The sequence below is a fragment of the Mytilus edulis genome, chromosome 1 (assembly GCF_963676685.1).
Source record: "Mytilus edulis chromosome 1, xbMytEdul2.2, whole genome shotgun sequence".
NCBI classification, from domain to species: domain Eukaryota; kingdom Metazoa; phylum Mollusca; class Bivalvia; order Mytilida; family Mytilidae; genus Mytilus; species Mytilus edulis.
Genome location: NC_092344.1, coordinates 49100836 through 49120533, shown reverse-complemented (window position 1 = coordinate 49120533; position 19698 = coordinate 49100836). Strand labels below are relative to the sequence as shown.

Sequence of the window (19698 nt, the reverse complement as noted above, 5' to 3'; positions counted from 1 at the left end):
TGTTTATAACTAATATGGGACAATGATGTTGATTACAAATTAGTTCATTACAGGCCCTTTTGTTTTCCACATAATGAATATTATCAATAATTAACAAGTTTCGGTTCGATTTCGATATAAATAACACATAGCTGAGAGGGTGATAGAGCAGATTAGTACCCGAGAAAACATTGTCAACCGCGGCGAACCCAAGGTTGACAATGCTTTTTCGAGGGGTACCGATCTGCTCTATAAATCTATCAGCTATATGTTATTTAATTTATTATACTGAATGTCCTATCATTAGTGTCTTTTACAGATGAATTTTATTTAAAAGTATGTTCTATGTAGTCACGGGTATTAGAAAAATCAACAGAAGTGAAGTAAATAGACAATGATAGTGCATTGACTTGACATATCAACGATATAAGGATTCGGTCCGAAACGGGGAAAAAGCTCTGTATTAAACATAGAAAACAAAAGTCACAATGAACACGATGAAATGTACATCACCTGCTACAACCAATCGATGGTGAACCGGAATGAATTTCAGTATGGAATAAAATATCAACAATAAGCATAACACAGAATGATCTATGGGTGTTTAAGAAAAAAAAGTAACAAGTGAAATATGTTTTTCCAACCATTGTAAAAGAATTAAGTTTGAGTCGTTCCACTTCGTTGTATAGTAAATTGGAACTTTAAGCATTGTCTTTAATAACATGGTGTAAATTTAATTCATTGTCGTTTAAAATACCGATTTTTGAGTGGTCTAGCCGAGAAAGTGACATTCGACAATATTGTCACCCGTCAACCATGTGATAGAGTAAATTAACACCCTCGTATTAGCCAATCAAAATATGGCATTTTAACGTGAAGTGTAATATATAATGTCACATGTTACTTGTTACGTAATCTGTACGTTCAGTCTCTTTTAGGCGCAATTCTATAAAGTTTTGACCATGGAAGTATTATATGTCAATATGATACTTCCATGGCATTGATATCTAAATAAGAAAAATAACTCCCGACTGTGTCTGCATATTAACTGCAAAGAAGTTGAAAACTATTTTTATTTCTACCAATGCAACTAATACTTGATTAAAAAGATGTAAATGAAATGTACCGAATCATTAGGAGCCTTTCAACTTTTATAATTGAAACTGATGTATGAATTAGCATACATTCATTTAATAAAATAAAAAAAGATTAAGCTATTTTCCCTTGTTCGTTTTACTTTCACAAAATATGCAAATTTTGATTTTAACATATTGTGTATTTGTTCTTTTTCAACAAAAGACATCTGTCTATACCAAGTGTCATGTAATGTATCGTTACAAGTCTGCAATATAGACAAGATGTGAATTAATTATACAAAAAGTTCCAAATCTAATTTACCATCAACACATACTTCTTTCCTGGACAAAAGACAAACCAAAGGCATACCTGTCCTGTATAGAAATTAACTTACAAAATTTCGAACTTATAGCAAGCTCTTTTACAAAAAATTGAGCTAAATTATTTGTTTAAAAATAGTTGTAAATATTCTTTTTTACTTCAGATTACATTTGTAAACTTTTGTATTTTATATTGTCCGGACAATGATAAGAACTATACACAAAGCAGATTCACTTCGTAACATTCAATGATTTCAAAATAGAGGCCGAGAAATACTCAAACTCATAAGTAAAAATACACGGACAATGCCAGAGCAAAAAAAAAGACAAAAAAGACAAACACCAGCACAGAAAGAACAACAGAGAAAACTAAAAACTAAGCAACACGAACCACAAAAAAATGGATGTAATCTCAGGTGCTCCGGAAGGGTAAGCAGATCCTGCTTCAAATTCGACACCAATAGCAAAAAAGACAAAAAGACTAACACCAGCACAGAAAACACAACAGAGAAAACTAAAAACTAAGCAACACGGACCACACAAATATGGATGTAAACTCAGGTGCTCCGAAAGGGTAAGCAGATCCTGTTTTAAATGAGCAACCAATCGTGTTATAACTGGTCCACCAGCAGAGCTTACTCGTAAACACTTACAACTTTGTATTTGTTTGGCTTTTTAACAATTTTGATCTGAGCGTCACTGATGAGTCTTATGTAGACGAAACGCGCGTCTGGCGTATAAAATTATAATCCTGGTACTTTTGATAACTATTTACATAATTTGGAAATACACTGAAATACCACACTGCACATATTTAAAAGAAATCTTCCTTTTGTATTATCATTATAATGTCAAATCGAGGACGAATTCCACAAAACTGGGATATAAACCTGTATTATTAAGCTACAAAAACATCATTAAAATGCCTGAAGTTTAAAAATTTTGGTACTAAAGACCTATTTATATTTGAAAAAACGAATGAATTTATGTTACATTTATTGCATTCTAAAGTACATATTTAGTATATCCCTAAATTCCAACCTGTGAAATTACAAATAATTAAATAATAAATCAAATTGGTAAATGAACATTTGTATTCAGAGTGCAAGATCGAAAAGTTTTTATTTGTTATTTTTGAATTGCTATTAAATTCGTGCCCCATAGAGTTAATATTTTGCTTTCATTTCGTCAAGCAAAAATGTTTCATGTTTATTTATTTATTCATAAATGCTGATTTGTATCATGAAGGTTTGATTGCATATTAACAAAACGAATTACACAAAGCATAAAATCATAAATTATACATCACAAGGCAAGTAAATTACTGAAGAACTTATGCAGGTGTGGAGTCTACCTGCCGCAGTGCAAACGAAATTTTGATTAATGGGACAACCGAAGTGTTGTTTGTGCAAATTCTAAGTGCAAAAGCTTTGCAATATTTAGAAACATTTTAATGGAATGAAACAAATCTGGATTGAACGCAAATGAAAATGTCTGTTGATTTCAGTTCGATTAATAGAAATGGACACTATTCAACTGGCAAAACTTTTTGTTTTAAACATTTTGCAAAGAGGTAGACTCACATCCCCTATATCTTTTTTAACATTGGGCTTATTCAATAGATTTTGATTTCTAAACTTTACAATATATACGGTTTTAGTAGCAAGCATCATATATAACCATTTACAACCTTGAACAGTATAGTTTGTATCCAAATTCTCTTTATTTTTTTAATTCCAAAGTCTACCCTAAAAAGCAAACTACTACCTATTCATCACAAAATGATTGTCTATCCAAATAGTTTATATATTGCAGCAATTTCAAAGGCAAGGAGTTTTTTTGGTCTTCGAGAATGGACTTTTCAAATAAGCATGTTTGGGAAAATACATAGTGATAATTTTACCTCATTGTATAAAAAATGCATATTACTATACTGTGATCAGAATTTTGTGCAACATCAAAATTAACGAAGATATTATAGATTTAAACATGGGGCACTTCCTCGGTTCAATCAACCTGATTTTATTGATCATAATACATGTTTAGTGCCTTATCTTATCCGGTGTATTACGTCGCGAACAAAGAAATGGTGTTTATTTTGTGGTTTATTTTCACGATTCTTTGCACAGTAGAGTGTCAGGATTATATATTCAAAACCATCGACAGTCTTGAAGAGCGACTTTCTGCTTTGGAATCTAACAGAAACGCGTGTCCAGCATGTTGTGACTGTGCTGATATAAAAACAAAATACAATGACCTTAAAGTTGAAATGGGTCAAGTTATGACTACAGTAAATCAATTGAAACTGGAACTGAAACTGTTGCAGGCCTCAGAAAGTACCTCCAAACAAATATCCACAACCTCGGGTTCGCAAAATGGAATGGATCAACAAACTTCAAAGTTGAATGTGGCTTTATCAACTGTAGAGCACAATTCGACTCCCTCAATAACGATGTTTAACACTACACAACCGATAGTTAGTAATTCGCCAGTCAAATTTCCAGGTACAACAATGGAAACTATTTTGCCTACTACTCCCGCGATAACTTCTACTTCAACACAAAATCTAACAACTACAGCCAAAACAACATCACCTACTACCTCATCGAAATCGATATCAACTACAGCCAAAACAACATTACCAACTACCTCATCGACTATTTCTGCAACGACCTTCACCACTCTAGCAGGTAGTACTTAGATAATATATTTCAAAACTGGTGAACTTTCCTGTTTACATGTCCCTGTTCATCTATTAAATGCTGGTGGTTTTTTTTTGTGTTCTCTGCATTTCCCCATTGCGTTCTCCTCCTCGTTAAAAGTCACCCTTTCTCTCTTTCTTTGTATCATCGAAATATACATGCGCCTTGTTTTTGTTCAATTTTAATTAATTTGCAAAAAAACACAGTAAATGAAATATTTTGTTCACACTTATGGCACATTTTATATAAAAAACGACATTTAAGGGGTGCTCATTTTGTTGTATTTTAAGGTCAAAAGGAAACAAAGATATTGAGAGGTATAAGAAACACTTCAGTTCATGGACATACAGGGTATAGTAACAGAAGCTTAAATAAAGAGGACAAATAGAGATATACAAAATTAGCGTACATAAACAAGATGAAGTTACAGAGCGAAACATTTGGAACTTAATTTTAATTCCTTTCCAACATGAATTGTATTTTGAGATAAGAATGGAAAAATGACCCGGAAACATTTCCATGTACATAGTAAAATGATAAAATTAAGATATACAGTAAAATCATTAATGTTTTAGGGCCACAACACGACTGTAAAGATGTCATAAGAAATGGACATAAAGGAAGTGGTTTGTATGACCTTAGTTTACCAAATGGTTAGTAGTCTATATAGTAATGATTGAAAAGTATTATAATGGAAATTCAACCCAAATGAGAAATGATTAGTGTATTAGTAAATTCAGCGGAGGAATAGCCTCCAACATAATAAATACCGCAGAGCTAAGCGTAGCGAGGCGAGATTTTTTTCTCCAAAAAAATAGAACATTATTTTAAGTCAAAGACAGGCGCTGCCATTGAATCAGCCACTGATACTTCAACTTCGTAAAGACAACTCTAAGGTAAAAATGACGAATTCACAAAATATGTTACGAATGTATGCAATAAAGTAATCTATTGATCCTATTAAATATCAATTCAAATCATTGAAACTCTAAAGAATAACACACCTTATTGTAAAATTGACCTTTTCTGATCTAAAACTCACAACTGTGCATGAAAGAAAAGAAAATCAAATGATAAATGCATATGACAAATATAAATGATATTTTAAAGATTATAAAACACATGATAATCTATCAAATATTCGTGTTGAAAAATTATTACGACAGTAATTGGAGAAAGTGAACAATCGACGATTGTTATTGAGACAATACGCGAGTATATTAAATGCATTTTAGGATATAAACATTCAGTGTAGTTTTAACATTATGATATATCCCATTAATTCTCTTAAATGACTTATAAAGCATATATAAAACGCCCGCATATAGCGTCTTGTCAATTATTTTCATAAGTCGATCTGTCGCGATTGAAGCATTGTATACTTATGAAAAACAATATATGATTTATCAATTGTATGGATAAAAGAGGGGCGAAAGATACCAGAGAGACAGTCAAACTCATAGATCGAAAAGAAACTGACAACGCCATTGCTAAACAGTTAAAATACAAACACACAAATAATGGTACACAAGACACAACATAGAAAACTACAGACTAAGCAACACGAACCCGACCAAAAACTGGGGGTGATCTCAGGTGCTCCGGAAGTGTAAGCAGATCCTGTTCCACATGTGGAACCCGTCGTGTTGTGCAGGTTATTACAACCCCTGAAAAAAATACAGTAAAGTTTTGTCAAAATAAGGACATCTAACCCATAATTCTCAAGGACGCCCCTTAACCTATCCAATCAAATCCTGGATACACGCATGCAAAATCTTGAGTAGGAGAAGATAGACAACATTACAAAAAAAGAAAGAAAGAAAAACCCCAAGTGAAAAAAAAAAATTAACAAAAAGCTCAAGATAAAAAAAAAACCCGAGGATTTCTGGTCAGCAAAAGACTTCTGTAATTGTGTATTTTTAAATATGTTTGATTAACATGTTTTATTGTGTTTTACAACTTTGAAGGTAAGCAAATAACAGCTTATTGTGACCAACAAAATGATGAGGGTAGATGGATTGTAATACAAAGACGAGTGGACGGCAAACAGAGCTTTAATCAGAATTGGAACCAGTATAAAGCAGGATTTGGAAATCCTTTAAACGAATTCTGGATAGGCAACGAAAACCTGCATGCTTTAACAAATAAGAAAGATGTGATTTTACATATCAAGATGATGACATGGGAAGGGAAAAACTATACGGCGGTTTATAGTGGTTTTCGTGTAGGGAGTGAGCAAGAGAAGTACAAACTGAATATACAGCAAATGATTTCTGGTGATGCAGGTAACTAGTGTATACTAAAGTTGACGAATCATGTACGCAAGTCTAGATTGGGGGTTTCTTTCTTTCTGTTATATTTAAATCTTTGTGTCGTTTTTCTCTATTCTCTGATTATTTTGTCCATTATCTTTATTATTTTATTTTTGACCTATTCTCTTATCCCCATCTAAACCCTCTAGCATTTGATACTGTAAACATAGAATTAAGAAATTAACATTGTTGCAAAACTACCAAATCCGAGCGAGACCAAATCACTTTGAGCTACTAGCTATTAGACAATAGACGGGGTAATTTGCAAGTCTAAGCAAGAACCACCATTTTTGTTTAATGATCAATGCTTCTGAATGGGGAAATTTGCAATTCTAAGCAAGAACCACCATTTTTGTTTAATGATCAATGCTTCTGAATGGGGAAATTTGGTTTGAACCCCCCTTACTTTTTTTTTTATCCTGGGTTGTAATTGCCCCCTTTTAAAAATGGTTGAATCCGCCCCTGGTTCTCTGTCTTTAGTTTGGAATGTGTTTTGAAATAATTGGAACGCAAATTAATAAACGATACACATGAAGTCCTACTAATGTACAAGTTTATTCTTATGTTGAAAGATGGTCACAGCTTGAAGAACGACAACTCTTGTTGGTCTATTAGAATGTCTTTTTTTCCAATAGTTGAATTTATACCGCACACTTGTCCTTGTTCATTGGTAATCAGATTTGATGCGATTGAGAGCGATAAATAAAAGCAAGTGAAAGTGTTGATTTAAAACAGACGAACTACACAGAATGAATAAGATTTTTTTCTTCTTCAAAACTTCAAAATTCAATAGACCTGAGAGCATACTAAATGAGTAATATTTTTTTTTTATTTAAAGAAACTTCAAAGACAGAAAATTAACCCAAGAATACTCTTACAAAGAAGATAGAATATACATTGCCATTGATATCAGGTATTATACCCTTATTTTTGTGTAAACACTTGAAAAACAATTCAATTGCAATGCTGTAATGTCCAAATGCGATGACTGAAAATTTGCATACGATAAAATCTCACAGTGAACGTAAAGTTAACAACTCAACCTCGTTTATTTATTGAAAAAAATCAATCAATTGTTTTCTCATCTTTTTTTTTTAATTTCGTTTCAGGTGACTCGTTTAAATATCCATCATCTTACATGTTAAGACACAATAACATGGCTTTTAGTACACCAGATTGTGACAATGATGTCAGCTTCCAGAACTGTGCCAAAGTACTTCAGTCTGGTTGGTGGTTTAACCAGTGTTACAGGTAAAGTGTTCAGTTACTTGAGTCTGGTTGGCGGTTTAACGTGTGTTAAAGGTAAAATGTTCAGTTATTTCAGTCTGGTTGGTGGTTTAACGTGTGTTAAAGGTTAGGTGTTCAGTTACTTCAGTCTGGTTGGTGGTTCAACATGTGTAACAGGTAATGTGTTCAGTTATTGCAGTCTGGTTAGTGGTTTAACATGTGTTACAGGTAAAGTGTTCAGTTACTTCAGTCTGGTTGGTGGTTTAACATGTGTTACAGGTAAAGTGTTCAGTTACTGCTGTCTGGTTGGTAGTTTAACATGTGTTACAGGTAAAGTGTTCAGTTACTTCAGTCTGGTTGGTGGTTTAACATGTGTTACAGGTAAAGTGTTCAGTTACTGCTGTCTGGTTGGTGGTTTAACATGTGTTACAGGTAAAGTGTTCAGTTACTTCAGTCTGGTTGGTGGTTTAACATGTGTTACAGGTAAAGTGTTCAGTTACTTTAGTCTGGTTGGTGGTTTAACATGTGTTACAGGTAAAGTGTTCAGTTATTGCAGTCTGGTTAGTGGTTTAACATGTGTTACAGGTAAAGTGTTCAGTTACTGCAGTCTGGTTGGTGGTTTAACATGTGTTCAAGGTAAAGTGTTCAGTGATTGCAGTCTGGTTGGTGGTTTAACATGTGTTACAGGTAAAGTGTTCAGTTACTGCTGTCTGGTTGGTGGTTTAACATGTGTTACAGGTAAAGTGTTCAGTTACTTCAGTCTGGTTGGTGGTTTAACATGACTGTGTTACAGGTAAAGTGTTCAGTTACTTTAGTCTGGTTGGTGGTTCAACATGTGTTACAGGTAAAGTGTTCAGTTACTTCAGTCTGGTTGGTGGTTTAACATGTGTTACAGGTAAAGTGTTCAGTTACTGCTGTCTGGTTGGTGGTTTAACATGTGTTACAGGTAAAGTATTCAGTTACTTCAGTCTGGTTGGTGGTTTAACATGTGTTACAGGTAAAGTGTTCAGTTACTTCAGTCTGGTTGGTGGTTTAACATGTGTTACAGGTAAAGTGTTCAGTTACTGCTGTCTGGTTGGTGGTTTAACATGTGTTACAGGTAAAGTGTTCAGTTACTTCAGTCGGGTTGGTGGTTTAACATGTTTACAAGGCTAAGTGGTCAGTTATTCAAATCTGGATGCTGCTTTTTGATACTAACCATTACTTTTTAATACTTCTGGTTTGAAATTTCTTAGGTGTAACAGATAACATATGCCGTATTTTTGGTTATTTAAAAGAGTCACACTGCAGTAGTTTCAGATTGATTGATTGTTGGTTGCTTTACGTCCAGTGACCAATATTTCATGCATATTCAGGACGACAGTAATTTCAGAAGGTATTTAAGTAGTTTAATACTGTTAAATGTAAAGCAAAGAATAAACTTGTTCAAGTTCTAAAATTAGAGAAGAATAGAGAATAATGAGCAAAATTTATAAGAAATAGATGATTGAAGGATTTCAATCCAGACACTCAGATACTAAGGTCTTTTTTGGTCAGTCTTGTTGACAATGGTCTAATATGATTTACAGGTAAAGTTAATATTGAGACTGACTTCCGATTGTTGCTCTAACTTCGTGAAAGGTTGTTTTGAAAGTGTCCAGTAAATTTTACAAATTTTACTTAAATCTGGAAACATGATTGTTCACAAAATGTGAATGCAAGAGTGCCAAGAAAATATCTCTGGCTAAAAGGTCATTTAAGATGTACTGGTAACATCAGTATATATTAATTTTCAAGCTGTCTTTTTACTTTCATTTGGTAACATAATATTTAATATGTGTTTCACAAAGTGTGAATGGAAATGTGGTCTACATGTGCCAAGAAAATATCTCTGGTTCAACGGTCATTGAAAGAAGTTAAATAATTATACTAGTACTAGTACGTAAATTTTAAAGCTGTCTTTCTACTTCAATCTGGTAACAAACTTGTTTACATGTGTTTCACAAAATGTGAATGAAATAGTGGTCAACATGTGCCAAGAAAATATTTCTTGCGAAAAGGTGAATGAAAGGTAATGTAAGGATGCAACATAAGATCATATAAGTATATGAAGTTTTTCAGATCACTAAATTCTATTAGCTATGATTAGTTGTACGTTTCTTGAAATGAAAACATTATTGACATTAAAAACAAAACCAAAAATAGCAGATATCACCAGTCATCATGTCTTTCTAATAACTTGCACACACACAAATTAAACAGTTTCATTTTCTTTTCTAGATTTGTACTAATGTATTATTATCTTATCTTATATCATTGACATACTTGAAGTTACACTATTTTCAGTTCCAATTTGAATGGGGTATATTTGGGAGGACCATATGGCCACAGAAATTATGGTGAATCTTTTGGACAGCCAACAACAGAAGGCACTGGAATAGAGTGGTATCCACTGAAACAAAAACAGTACTCATTGCAATATGTTGAAATGAAAATCAGAGCCAAATAAAAGTTATTTCACAAAACTGTTTTTTCTTTAATGTTTCACTGTACTGCTATCATATGATATTTTGAACCTCTTGAAAGTGAACTCCGGGTCAAAATATCATATGGAAAATTTACCCCAGGGTCATTATACATGTACCACATGTATGGTAATGTATAATTCTTTTGTATATGAAGTACAATGTATGAGTATGTTTGTAAACTCAACTTGTATGGTAAAATTTATTTATTATGTTTTGATTTTAAATGCCAGTTCATAGAAGCTTTCTGAACACATATAAAATCACAGTGCAGACATTTTTGTTCCTTCACACCAGTGTGTGTTGACATGTGTGTTCTTAAATTGTAAGAATCTCGAAATGACTTTTCACAATCATCAAAAGTACATTTATAGTTGCATTTCTGGTCACAATTCTTTGACTTAGTCTGTTGTTTTTGACGGCCATTTTGTTTCACATTGATACATGTACTTATTCCATGAACATATCTTTCATGATCAGTTAATGCACTTTTTACTTTGAAACTTTTATCGCAGCTTTCAAATGTACAAACAAAAGGTCTAGCTTCTTGGTGAGTTTTAGAATGTCTCTTTAATGCAGTAGCTGTAACAAATCTCTTTTGACAGATGTCACATTGAGATTCAAATTCACCTGAATGGCGTTTGATGTGAAGAAGCAGACTTCGCTTTTGTTTACATGTGTAATCACATTGGGAACATTTTAAGACCGAATCAACGAGACTGTCACAATCACTTTTACCGGTATTTTGTTTTTGATGTAAAATATCACTTTGATCACTGCCAACAGTTGTATTAAGTTCTGTGTCCGTTAAAACTGATGCATTTATAGGGTCCAGTTTATTCTGCTTTTGAGATGCACTTGTCACATCAGAAAAATTAGGTTTGTTTGAGTCGAATGTCTTGATGTGGCGTCTTTTGAAGTGCTTTAAAAGTACCTTCCGACAGGATGCTGCATAGTTACAAGACTCACACTGAAAGGGATTTGTCACTTGATGATTAATTAACATATGCCTACAAAACTTTGATTCAAATTTAAATTTTTCGTTACAGAAAGAACAGGAGTATTCATTTTTACTCTCCTTTTCCAGTTTAACTGATGAGTTATTTGAGAAAGATATGCATAAGCTGACATTATTCCCAAAAAGGGCTGTAGGTAAAACATGAGCATCACTACTTATACATGGCATATCATAATTTCCATCATCATCACATTCTAGATGAAGTTCCATTTGATCTAAATTTTCCAAAAGGTCACCATGGATACCACTGGCATCAATTGAACTGATGTTTTCAAGAACACTTTCTTCGCTTAACATAAAAGGTTCTAATGTAGGAACTTGTATAATGGTATTAAGGTCTGCCGAAGACAAACCAAGTTCTTCATTATCAAAATTCTGCATCACTATGTAGGATTCTTCCTCCATGATCTGGTAATATAATTGGTTGTTTTCTCTTATATACAGTTTGAATTTCTTGGGTTATCTCCCTTTCTTTAATCTTCAAGTGAACTGAAAAAGATACATGTAGAACATGTAAATACCGAAGATTTCTTTTTAAATCCTTTAAACTTATATGTTTGTCCTGTACAGCAATAGATGAGGTAGTTCTATAATATAAGACTTTGTAGGTCCAATTGTTTGCATTCAAGGTTTTTTATCCGATATTTCTTTTTTTACCATCATTGTTGAACCAAGAACATTGACAGTGAAAAAAATAATCTTATAAAAAACTTTTTAAAGCAAACAATATGCACCTTTAAAGTCTTATATCAAAGGACTGTAGATGAGTGTCTGAGTGATCCTTAATTTCTTTATCCTTTAATTTTATGAGTCATGGAGAGATGGACACATGGACTTGCCTTAGGGAGAACACTGCAAAATCTGGGTTATCATTAATTCTGAAAGAAAAGTTCTTGTATTTGTACCTTACAAAATAAAAAGATTTCTTGTTGCCTGCTAAATGTCCAGTGGAAAATAGCTGATGCATTTTAAATGAAGAAAATATCATATTTATTTCAAATGGAAATTAAAATTATAATGCGGTAAATAGTCATTTTTTTCAGTTATATTCTGTCTTTCTCTAGAATATAACCTCATTTCCCTGTGGTAGGTAGTCTTATATACCTATCCTTTAATTCAGGAGATTTGCTATTCCAGGCCTACTTATTGTACTTTAAAATTGTTAATTATATTTTTTGTCCTAATTAGATATAGGAAGATGTGATATGAGTGCCAATGAGACAACTCTCCATCCAAATAACAATTTACAAAAGTAAACCATTATAGGTCAATGTACAGCCTTCAACACAGAGCCTTGGCTCACACCTAACAACAAGCTATAAAAGGCCCCACAACTACAAGTGTAAAACCATTCAAACGGGAAAACCAACAGTCTAATCTATATAAAAAAACATGCATGAAATATTTGCCACTGAATGTAACCTAACTGCGGAACCATAGCTCTTAAATCTGTATGTTATTTTTTTACTATTTGCAGTCTCTGCAAAATCAACAAAAATATATAAAAAGGATCAAAAGAGTTATGGTTCCGCAGCTAGATATAACACAAAAAGAAATCAATCAACCAAATTCACTTTTAAGTTTTAAGTATCGGTAGTGTTTTTATTATGAAAGCTTTATTGTAGGTCACACTTTGTAGAAGTAAAACAAACTTTTAAGGTTGTTGATTGCCTTATATTCATAGGATCACAGTGTTTCTTACAATACATATAAGAAATGTACCGGTCTTTTCATTTAGTTGTTATATTCAGAAGGGACTAATTCAAATTCAAATACCAAATCTACCGATTCTATGAAGTAGATTTTTAATGATGACATGTACAGTGTACATGTACATGTGTTGGAAAATTTGTAGGATTTAATAATGTCCTTCATGAAAAAATGTCCAACGGACACTTTTTGACAATATTTACTTAATTAAATGTGTCCTGGACACAATTTCCTATGATAACATGTCCTCAGGTATGAAAAAGTGTCCATGAATATGGACATTATTCACTACCATAATATTGTCCAGGTGGACATTTTTTTCACAGGACTTTGTTTCCGCCAGGGCATTTTTTGATATGATTAAAAGTATTAAATGATATCCATTGCCTTGTTATTACTGGACGCATTTTTACTTTAATTATTAAATTGAATTAATTGTTACTTAGAAATAAAAATTGTCTCATTGGCACTCATACCATCCTTATCTTCATATCTATATCTTTTAATATAATTATATACATGTATAATTCAAACTCAAATAAGTAACAGCTGCTGTTCAGTTTTATTAACCTTGGAGGACACAATTTAAGAACATTCACTAGGAAAATGTGTTCTGAAAATGGACCATATTTCACAACTGTTGCTGTAAAATGCTATCCACTTAGGAGACAATATTTCATGGCAATGGACATTATTTATTTTCTATTGCCTTCTTCTCTGACATAGTAAATATAGTAAAGTTACATATTTGATTTTACACTTCCTTCTTATTGTTATTCTTTCATTGTCATTACCATTTGCTGGGAATTTCTTAGAACTTAAATTTCTCTATATTAACTTCAATCCATTATTCATTTGTTTACCTTTGTATAGTGATGAATTCCTTATCAATCCTTCATATTTTAATTAAAATTCAAGTATAATAAAACTTTGTAATGACCTTTGTATTACTTTCCTTGGAGGACACAATTTAATAGCAACAACTATGAAAATTTGTCCCGTGAGTGGACACTATTTTATATTGATAGCAGTAAAAATCTGTCCTTTTGATGGACACCATTCCATGGCAATGGACATTATTAAATAACAAATTCCCATAAAAAACTGTCCACATGGAAAAATTTTCACAGGACACTATTAAGTCTTACACATTGGGATGTCTGACTACTTGGGTGTCTGACTTATTGATGTCAGAATATCGGGTGACCCTTAAATGAGGGTAGTAATGCCCTTTACCGTCAGGTGTCAAAATTTAAAAAAATCTGTGATTTGTCAGAGGTTTGAAAAAATTACTGTTAGCGTCAAAATAAGTTGATTTTTATATTCCAAAAGAAAGTGTACATTTTATTGTCATGCATAACGTCATTTGGCATTAGTTTTTACTATTATTTTCGTCATGAAGGTAACTCCATAACTACCCTCTTAATTTTGATTGCCACCTAATGGAAAGAATTTACTTTAAAGAAAAGGGATGGAGTACCCAAAACCTAAGAATAAAGATTAAATTAAGCAATGCCTTACTATATAACAATTGATAACCCTTATGACTGTGATTTATAGAAAAAAGATAGGTATTTTTTTACAGATTGCCATTGTTCCCATATATATCAAGTATCACCACATAATTTTAAATTACAGCTTTACATTAATGCTAGCAAGACAAATCTTTGTTTGGCTTGCTTGCTTTGTTTGTATCAGTGTTTGCTCAAGCATGGTAATTAAGATAGGGGGGGCTTCAGCTTGTATACATCATACTTAAATTTTATTGGACGTTATGTCTGAGGTTAAGGACACTTAATTTTAAAACATCACATGACAAATATTCTCACATGTTTTCTCACCTGTAAAAATACAATAATTTGTCAATGAAAGAAAAATATAAACTTTTTTCTTGTATGAGGCTGAGAAACTGGCCTTCAACATTAATTGACCTAATATTGTTTTTATAACATATCAATCTATTAGTTCAGTCAGTTATTCCCATGGCTGATCTTCGATTATGCAACTCGAGAAAATATTCCAAAAAAAGGAAACAATTGTATCGACAACAGAAAATCGAGTGCACCTTTTTTTATGTTAGGGTGTGTTTGAGATGAATATTTTGTCTTGAAAATGTACAAAACAAGAGTATTTGATACATCATCTCGCTTTAGACTCTATCATTTTCTATAGCAAAGCTACAGGTTGACTTTATAACATAAAAAAATCACAGCACTAAAAGATGAAATATAGGGGTCAAGTGAAATACCTATCCAATGGATCACAAAATCAGAATAGGTGTGTTCGAATAGCTATTTTACTAAAAGTGCTTGACGACAGTCTTTAAGTTGGATCTCTGAAAACAAATTGTCTTCCGTTTCTACGATTGTGAAAATGAACTGGCGTAATAGGAAGATAATTTCGACGAAGTAGAATCCTGTCTGTATTGTATATTTACAGGTAAGCAAACATGTGAGAATATGTGTCATGTGATGTTTTAAAATTTAGTGTCCTTAACCTCCAACATACATGTAACGTCCAATAAAATTTAAGACAATAGACAATATTTTATAGACAATATTTTATTCGCACAAACACATTTACATTAAATGGTTATGGCATACAAAATTAAGACAATAAACTTACAATAATTAAATTGATTACAATTATATTAGAGTGACAGTGGTATTCACAGCAAAGAAGAAAAAGGCTATAATTTATATCAACAGTTAACACATTATTAATGTTCGTGAACAATTGAAAAAAGAACACAAACAAAAATTAGGTTGGCAATGCATATTAAAAGAAATAGAAGTTATACAGATGTTCTTAATAAAAGACAATCATTAATATACTTTATGGTGATTTTTATAATGACTGGTAGACTGCTATTTAAAAGTACAGTCAAATGCTTAAGTGTTATAGTGGACTGCAATTTAATAAAATTGAAATTAAGATTTTTATTAATATTTTGTATATAGGTATCCCTTAATGATGTATAGCATGGACAGATTGAGAAGAAATGGTATTCATCCTCAATTTCTTGTTTGTTACAGGATAAGCAAATGCGTTTACTTCTTTCAATGTTGGTATAACGCCCTCTTTCAATTGCTAGGGAATGTGCACTTAGTTTAAATTTACTGAAAACTGATCGGTCAGTTTTGAATTTACATATATCAATATATGGGGGCCTTTTTCTAATTTTTTTAGTATGACAAAAGAAATTTAATTTTTCACATTTATTGATAGAACAATTTATAATTTGATAAGCCTGGTCATAGATTCTTTGTTGGATACAATTTATGTAATATTTTAAATTAAAAGTATCAAAAGTGAGATGACCAAAACCTAATTTATTTAACCAGTCTTTTACAATGTTAACCCATTTACTTGTTTTCTCTACATTATTATATATTTTATGGACTAAAGTGTTAGGCGAGTTTACAATATGGTTTAGAAATTTTATAGCTGAAAGCTGAATTTTAAAGTACAAAGGGATTCTGTTTGTCTCAGTTAAACAGGCTACATTTGTTGTTTTGCACTGTACACCTAAAATTTCTTTAATAAATTTAATATGTAAATGTTCAAATGGATCTGAATCTTTGAACACTTGGCTTACACCCCAAACTTCACTTCCATAAAGAGTTATTGGAACAACTAAAGTATCAAATAATTTTTCAAGCATACTGCAGGAATTATCTAAAGAGACTGTTTTTTTAATTTTAAACCAAGCCTTTCTTCCTTTTTCCATAAGATTTTTTTTTGAATGACTTAAACTTCCTGAACAATTTATGGTTATTCCAAGGTAACAAATAGATTTGACAGTCTCAAGATGTTCTTTTTCTACTTTAAAATAATTACAGTGAGATTTTCCATTAGAATTAAATATTATAATTTTTGATTTTTGTTTGTTAACATCAAGTTTCCATAGGGAACAAAATTTAGTTAACTCATTTAGTGCATTTTGTAGCCCTTCTTGGGTTTCAGACAATAAAATAATGTCATCTGCATATAATAATGATGTTAATTTAACATCTCCTATAATAATTGGTTGAGTGTTTGCATGATCAAGGTCATTTACAAGGCCATTTATATAAATATTAAACAAAGTGGGGCTAAGTACATCCCCTTGTTTTACTCCACAATTTGATATAAATTCATGGCTCATACCATTTTGAAATTTAATTCTGCATTTGTTGTCATTATACATTGATTGGATGACGTTAAAAAGCTTGCCTGGAAGTCTGTTTTGGAGTAGAATATAGAATAAACCCTCCCTCCAGACAGTATCAAAGGCTTTTCGCAGATCTGTAAATGCTGCAAAAATTTTCTTTTTTTTAGTTTTATATTTTTCTACAATAGACTTTAATGAGAAGATATGATCTGCTGTTCTAGCTTTTTCTTTGAAGCCAATCTGATTTTCACTTATCAAATTATTGGTGTTAATAAACTTCATTAGTCTAGTGTGTATAACTTTATTGAATAATTTTCCCAAATTAGAAGTCAATGAGATACCTCTATAATTAGAGGGGTCAGATTTGTTCCCCTTTTTATGAATTAAAGTAATCAGACTTTTGTTCCATAATTTTGGGAAGCTGCCTTCAATAAATATTAGGTTGAAAAGTTTTAATAGGGGTTCTAATAATACTGGCATACCGCATTTAATCATTTCATTAGAAATTAAGTCTTCAGCTGATGATTTACCATTTTTAAGTGTTTTAACTGCATTTAAAATTTCAGCTGGTTGGATTTGTTTATTAAATTCGTTGTCAGAGTTGCATGTATTTAGTGTCTTTTTTAAGGCTGTTAATTTTTCAATAATTATGTCATGGAATTTATTGTTTTGGATATTAGAAGTACTGTTCATTTTTTTAAAGTAGTTTATAAATAATTCTTGATCAAAATGGTTTTCCTCTTTTATTTCTGAAAGAGAACTTAATTTGTTAAGTAAATTCCAAAATGTCTTTGGGTCTTTTTTCATATTTAGTGAAATTTGGTCACAGATTTGACTCTTGTAACTTCTTTCTTCTTGTTTACACCTTCTTCTTAATTTAGATTTGAATGAGTAAAATGATTTTCTATAGGATCCGTTGTCTGGAAACTTATTTACAAGTAAACAGTACTTTTTAACTGTAGTATGGAGGTCATGACAAGAGTCTGAGAACCATGGTTTTTTTATTTTTCTTAATAGGCCTTTCATGATTTTCTTTTGAACAAATTTAGTGGATAAAAGTGCTGTATCACACAAAATAGCGTTGAATTTTTCAACAGCTGAATTAGAATCAATCTGTTTATCATTTACAAATTCATCTAGTCTTTGTTTTACATGTGAGTTTTGAATGTTTGTAGTATAACAATCCATTGCTTTGTTATCCCAAAAAAATTTACCAGGGAGAGGATCTAATTTTGTCTCTATAGTTTTACATTTTTGAAAGCAAGTAAGTAAAGAGCAACTGATAGGACAGTGATCTGATATTGGAGTAAAATCACTAACTTTAAAAATTTTCCAATGCATTGTAATATATTAGAAGACACAAGTGTATAGTCTACAAGACTGGAACCATTATATGTTATACATGTACATTTGCCCAAAGGGTCTCCAATAGTTCTTCCGTTCAGTATTCTGAGTCCGGATTCTTTACATAAATCAGTTAATAACTTTCCACTCTTATTTGCAGATTTTGAATCAAGATTATTTCTCAAATTATGTGAGTCAATTTAAGTATGATGTATACATGCTGAAGCCCCGCCTATCTTAATTACCATGCTTGAGCAAACATTGATACAAACAAAGCAAGCAAGCCAAACAAAGATTTGTCTTGCTAGCATTAATGTAAAAGCTGTGTAGATATTTGATCAAATTTCACTATTTGAATAAAAAACAAACTGCATTCAATATTTCCATTACTTATCATAAAATTGAGAATTATCATGTCAACATAAATTATCTATCGATTTTTTAAACACAGGTTTACAATTGTACACTATATACCTCTGATTTGCACATAATTTTACTTTTCTTAATTTCTTATCTGCTACTTTCGCTTTGGAACATCTGGGACAATATTTGATATCGAGGCTACATATAGCATCCGGGCATGCTAATTTCAACATGGCTGCCGTCTGGAGGTCTGCATTTTGTAAATTTATTCAGTTTTATTCATCAATGATGATTCTTTAAAGGTTGCATTTGACTGTAATCAGTACTTGGTATTCCACTTTCCCCAAAACATTTATTATACACCCTTTCAAAATGTCCATTTTAGATAATTATGCATCATCATCATTTTCCGCCATTTTCTATAGTATTTCGAATTTTTTATCTAGAGAAGACGGACGCAGTTTACAGGGCGTGATAATCCATTTATTTTGTTCCTCATGGTCGTAGGGAAACAGTGCTTCAGTTTCACTCTACATGACGCCAAAACTATAGAATGTTCGAGAACGGAGGGAGCACGTGTTCTAAATTTAAATAGATCTGATTCATATAGAAATTTCCGTTTCAACAGTTTAATATGAAAGCAAAAGTAAAACAGGCAAAGTAAGGCATTACCTCACTGTCAGTGAAAGCAACACAAAAAACTCTAATGTTTAAATGTATGTATTGAAGGTTTTATACATGATTTCAATCCAAGTTTTTGATATGGGCTATTTATATATTAAATTATTTGTAACCTAAGGCAGCAACCATTTGATTTTCTGGGGGGGGCTATGTTTTTTTTTTCTGTGCAAACTTTTTTTTTCGCCTGCGGCGAAAAACAATCTATTTTTTTCGCGACAAGTCGAAAACAATTTTTTTCTTTCAATTTTAGCATTACATATAGTGGCAGCTGAGGGTGAAACAAACAATTTTTTTTTCTCAGAATCAAA

The 19698-nt window shown here is 31.9% G+C and overlaps 3 protein-coding genes across 18 annotated transcripts in view; 2 read left to right on the top strand and 1 right to left on the bottom strand.

Annotated features, from left to right (window-relative positions):
* The first annotated feature begins 3431 nt into the window (after positions 1–3431).
* Positions 3432–10121, top strand: LOC139513270 (fibrinogen-like protein 1). The gene is made up of 5 exons (XM_071301616.1): positions 3432–4066; positions 4654–4731; positions 6046–6363; positions 7500–7641; positions 9943–10121. Exons 1-5 carry the CDS (start codon positions 3463–3465, stop codon positions 10103–10105), a joined length of 1305 nt encoding a protein of 434 aa, XP_071157717.1. The 5' UTR covers positions 3432–3462; the 3' UTR covers positions 10106–10121.
* Positions 10122–10309: 188 nt separating this feature from the next.
* Positions 10310–19292, bottom strand: LOC139513279 (gastrula zinc finger protein XlCGF57.1-like). 2 transcript variants are annotated; one of them, XM_071301640.1, is made up of 2 exons: positions 18844–19292; positions 10310–11628 (listed from the first exon to the last, which is right to left on the bottom strand). In XM_071301640.1, exon 2 carries the CDS (start codon positions 11542–11544, stop codon positions 10324–10326), a length of 1221 nt encoding a protein of 406 aa, XP_071157741.1. In that variant the 5' UTR covers positions 11545–11628; positions 18844–19292; the 3' UTR covers positions 10310–10323. The 2 variants fall into 2 exon arrangements, with proteins under 2 accessions (XP_071157741.1, XP_071157730.1); XM_071301629.1 differs by having other exon boundaries at positions 18821–19142.
* The window catches only part of LOC139513204 (E3 ubiquitin-protein ligase HUWE1-like), a 143551-nt gene continuing 142753 nt past the window's right edge, over positions 18901–19698 (top strand). For 4 of the 15 annotated variants that reach the window (XM_071301595.1, XM_071301579.1, XM_071301538.1 and 1 more), the window contains exon 1: positions 18901–18957. The gene's annotated coding sequence lies outside the window, so the exon portion shown is untranslated. Of the gene's footprint in view, positions 18958–19166; positions 19426–19698 lie in introns of those variants that run through there. The other 11 variants (XM_071301555.1, XM_071301588.1, XM_071301498.1 and 8 more) reach the window with 7 other exon arrangements.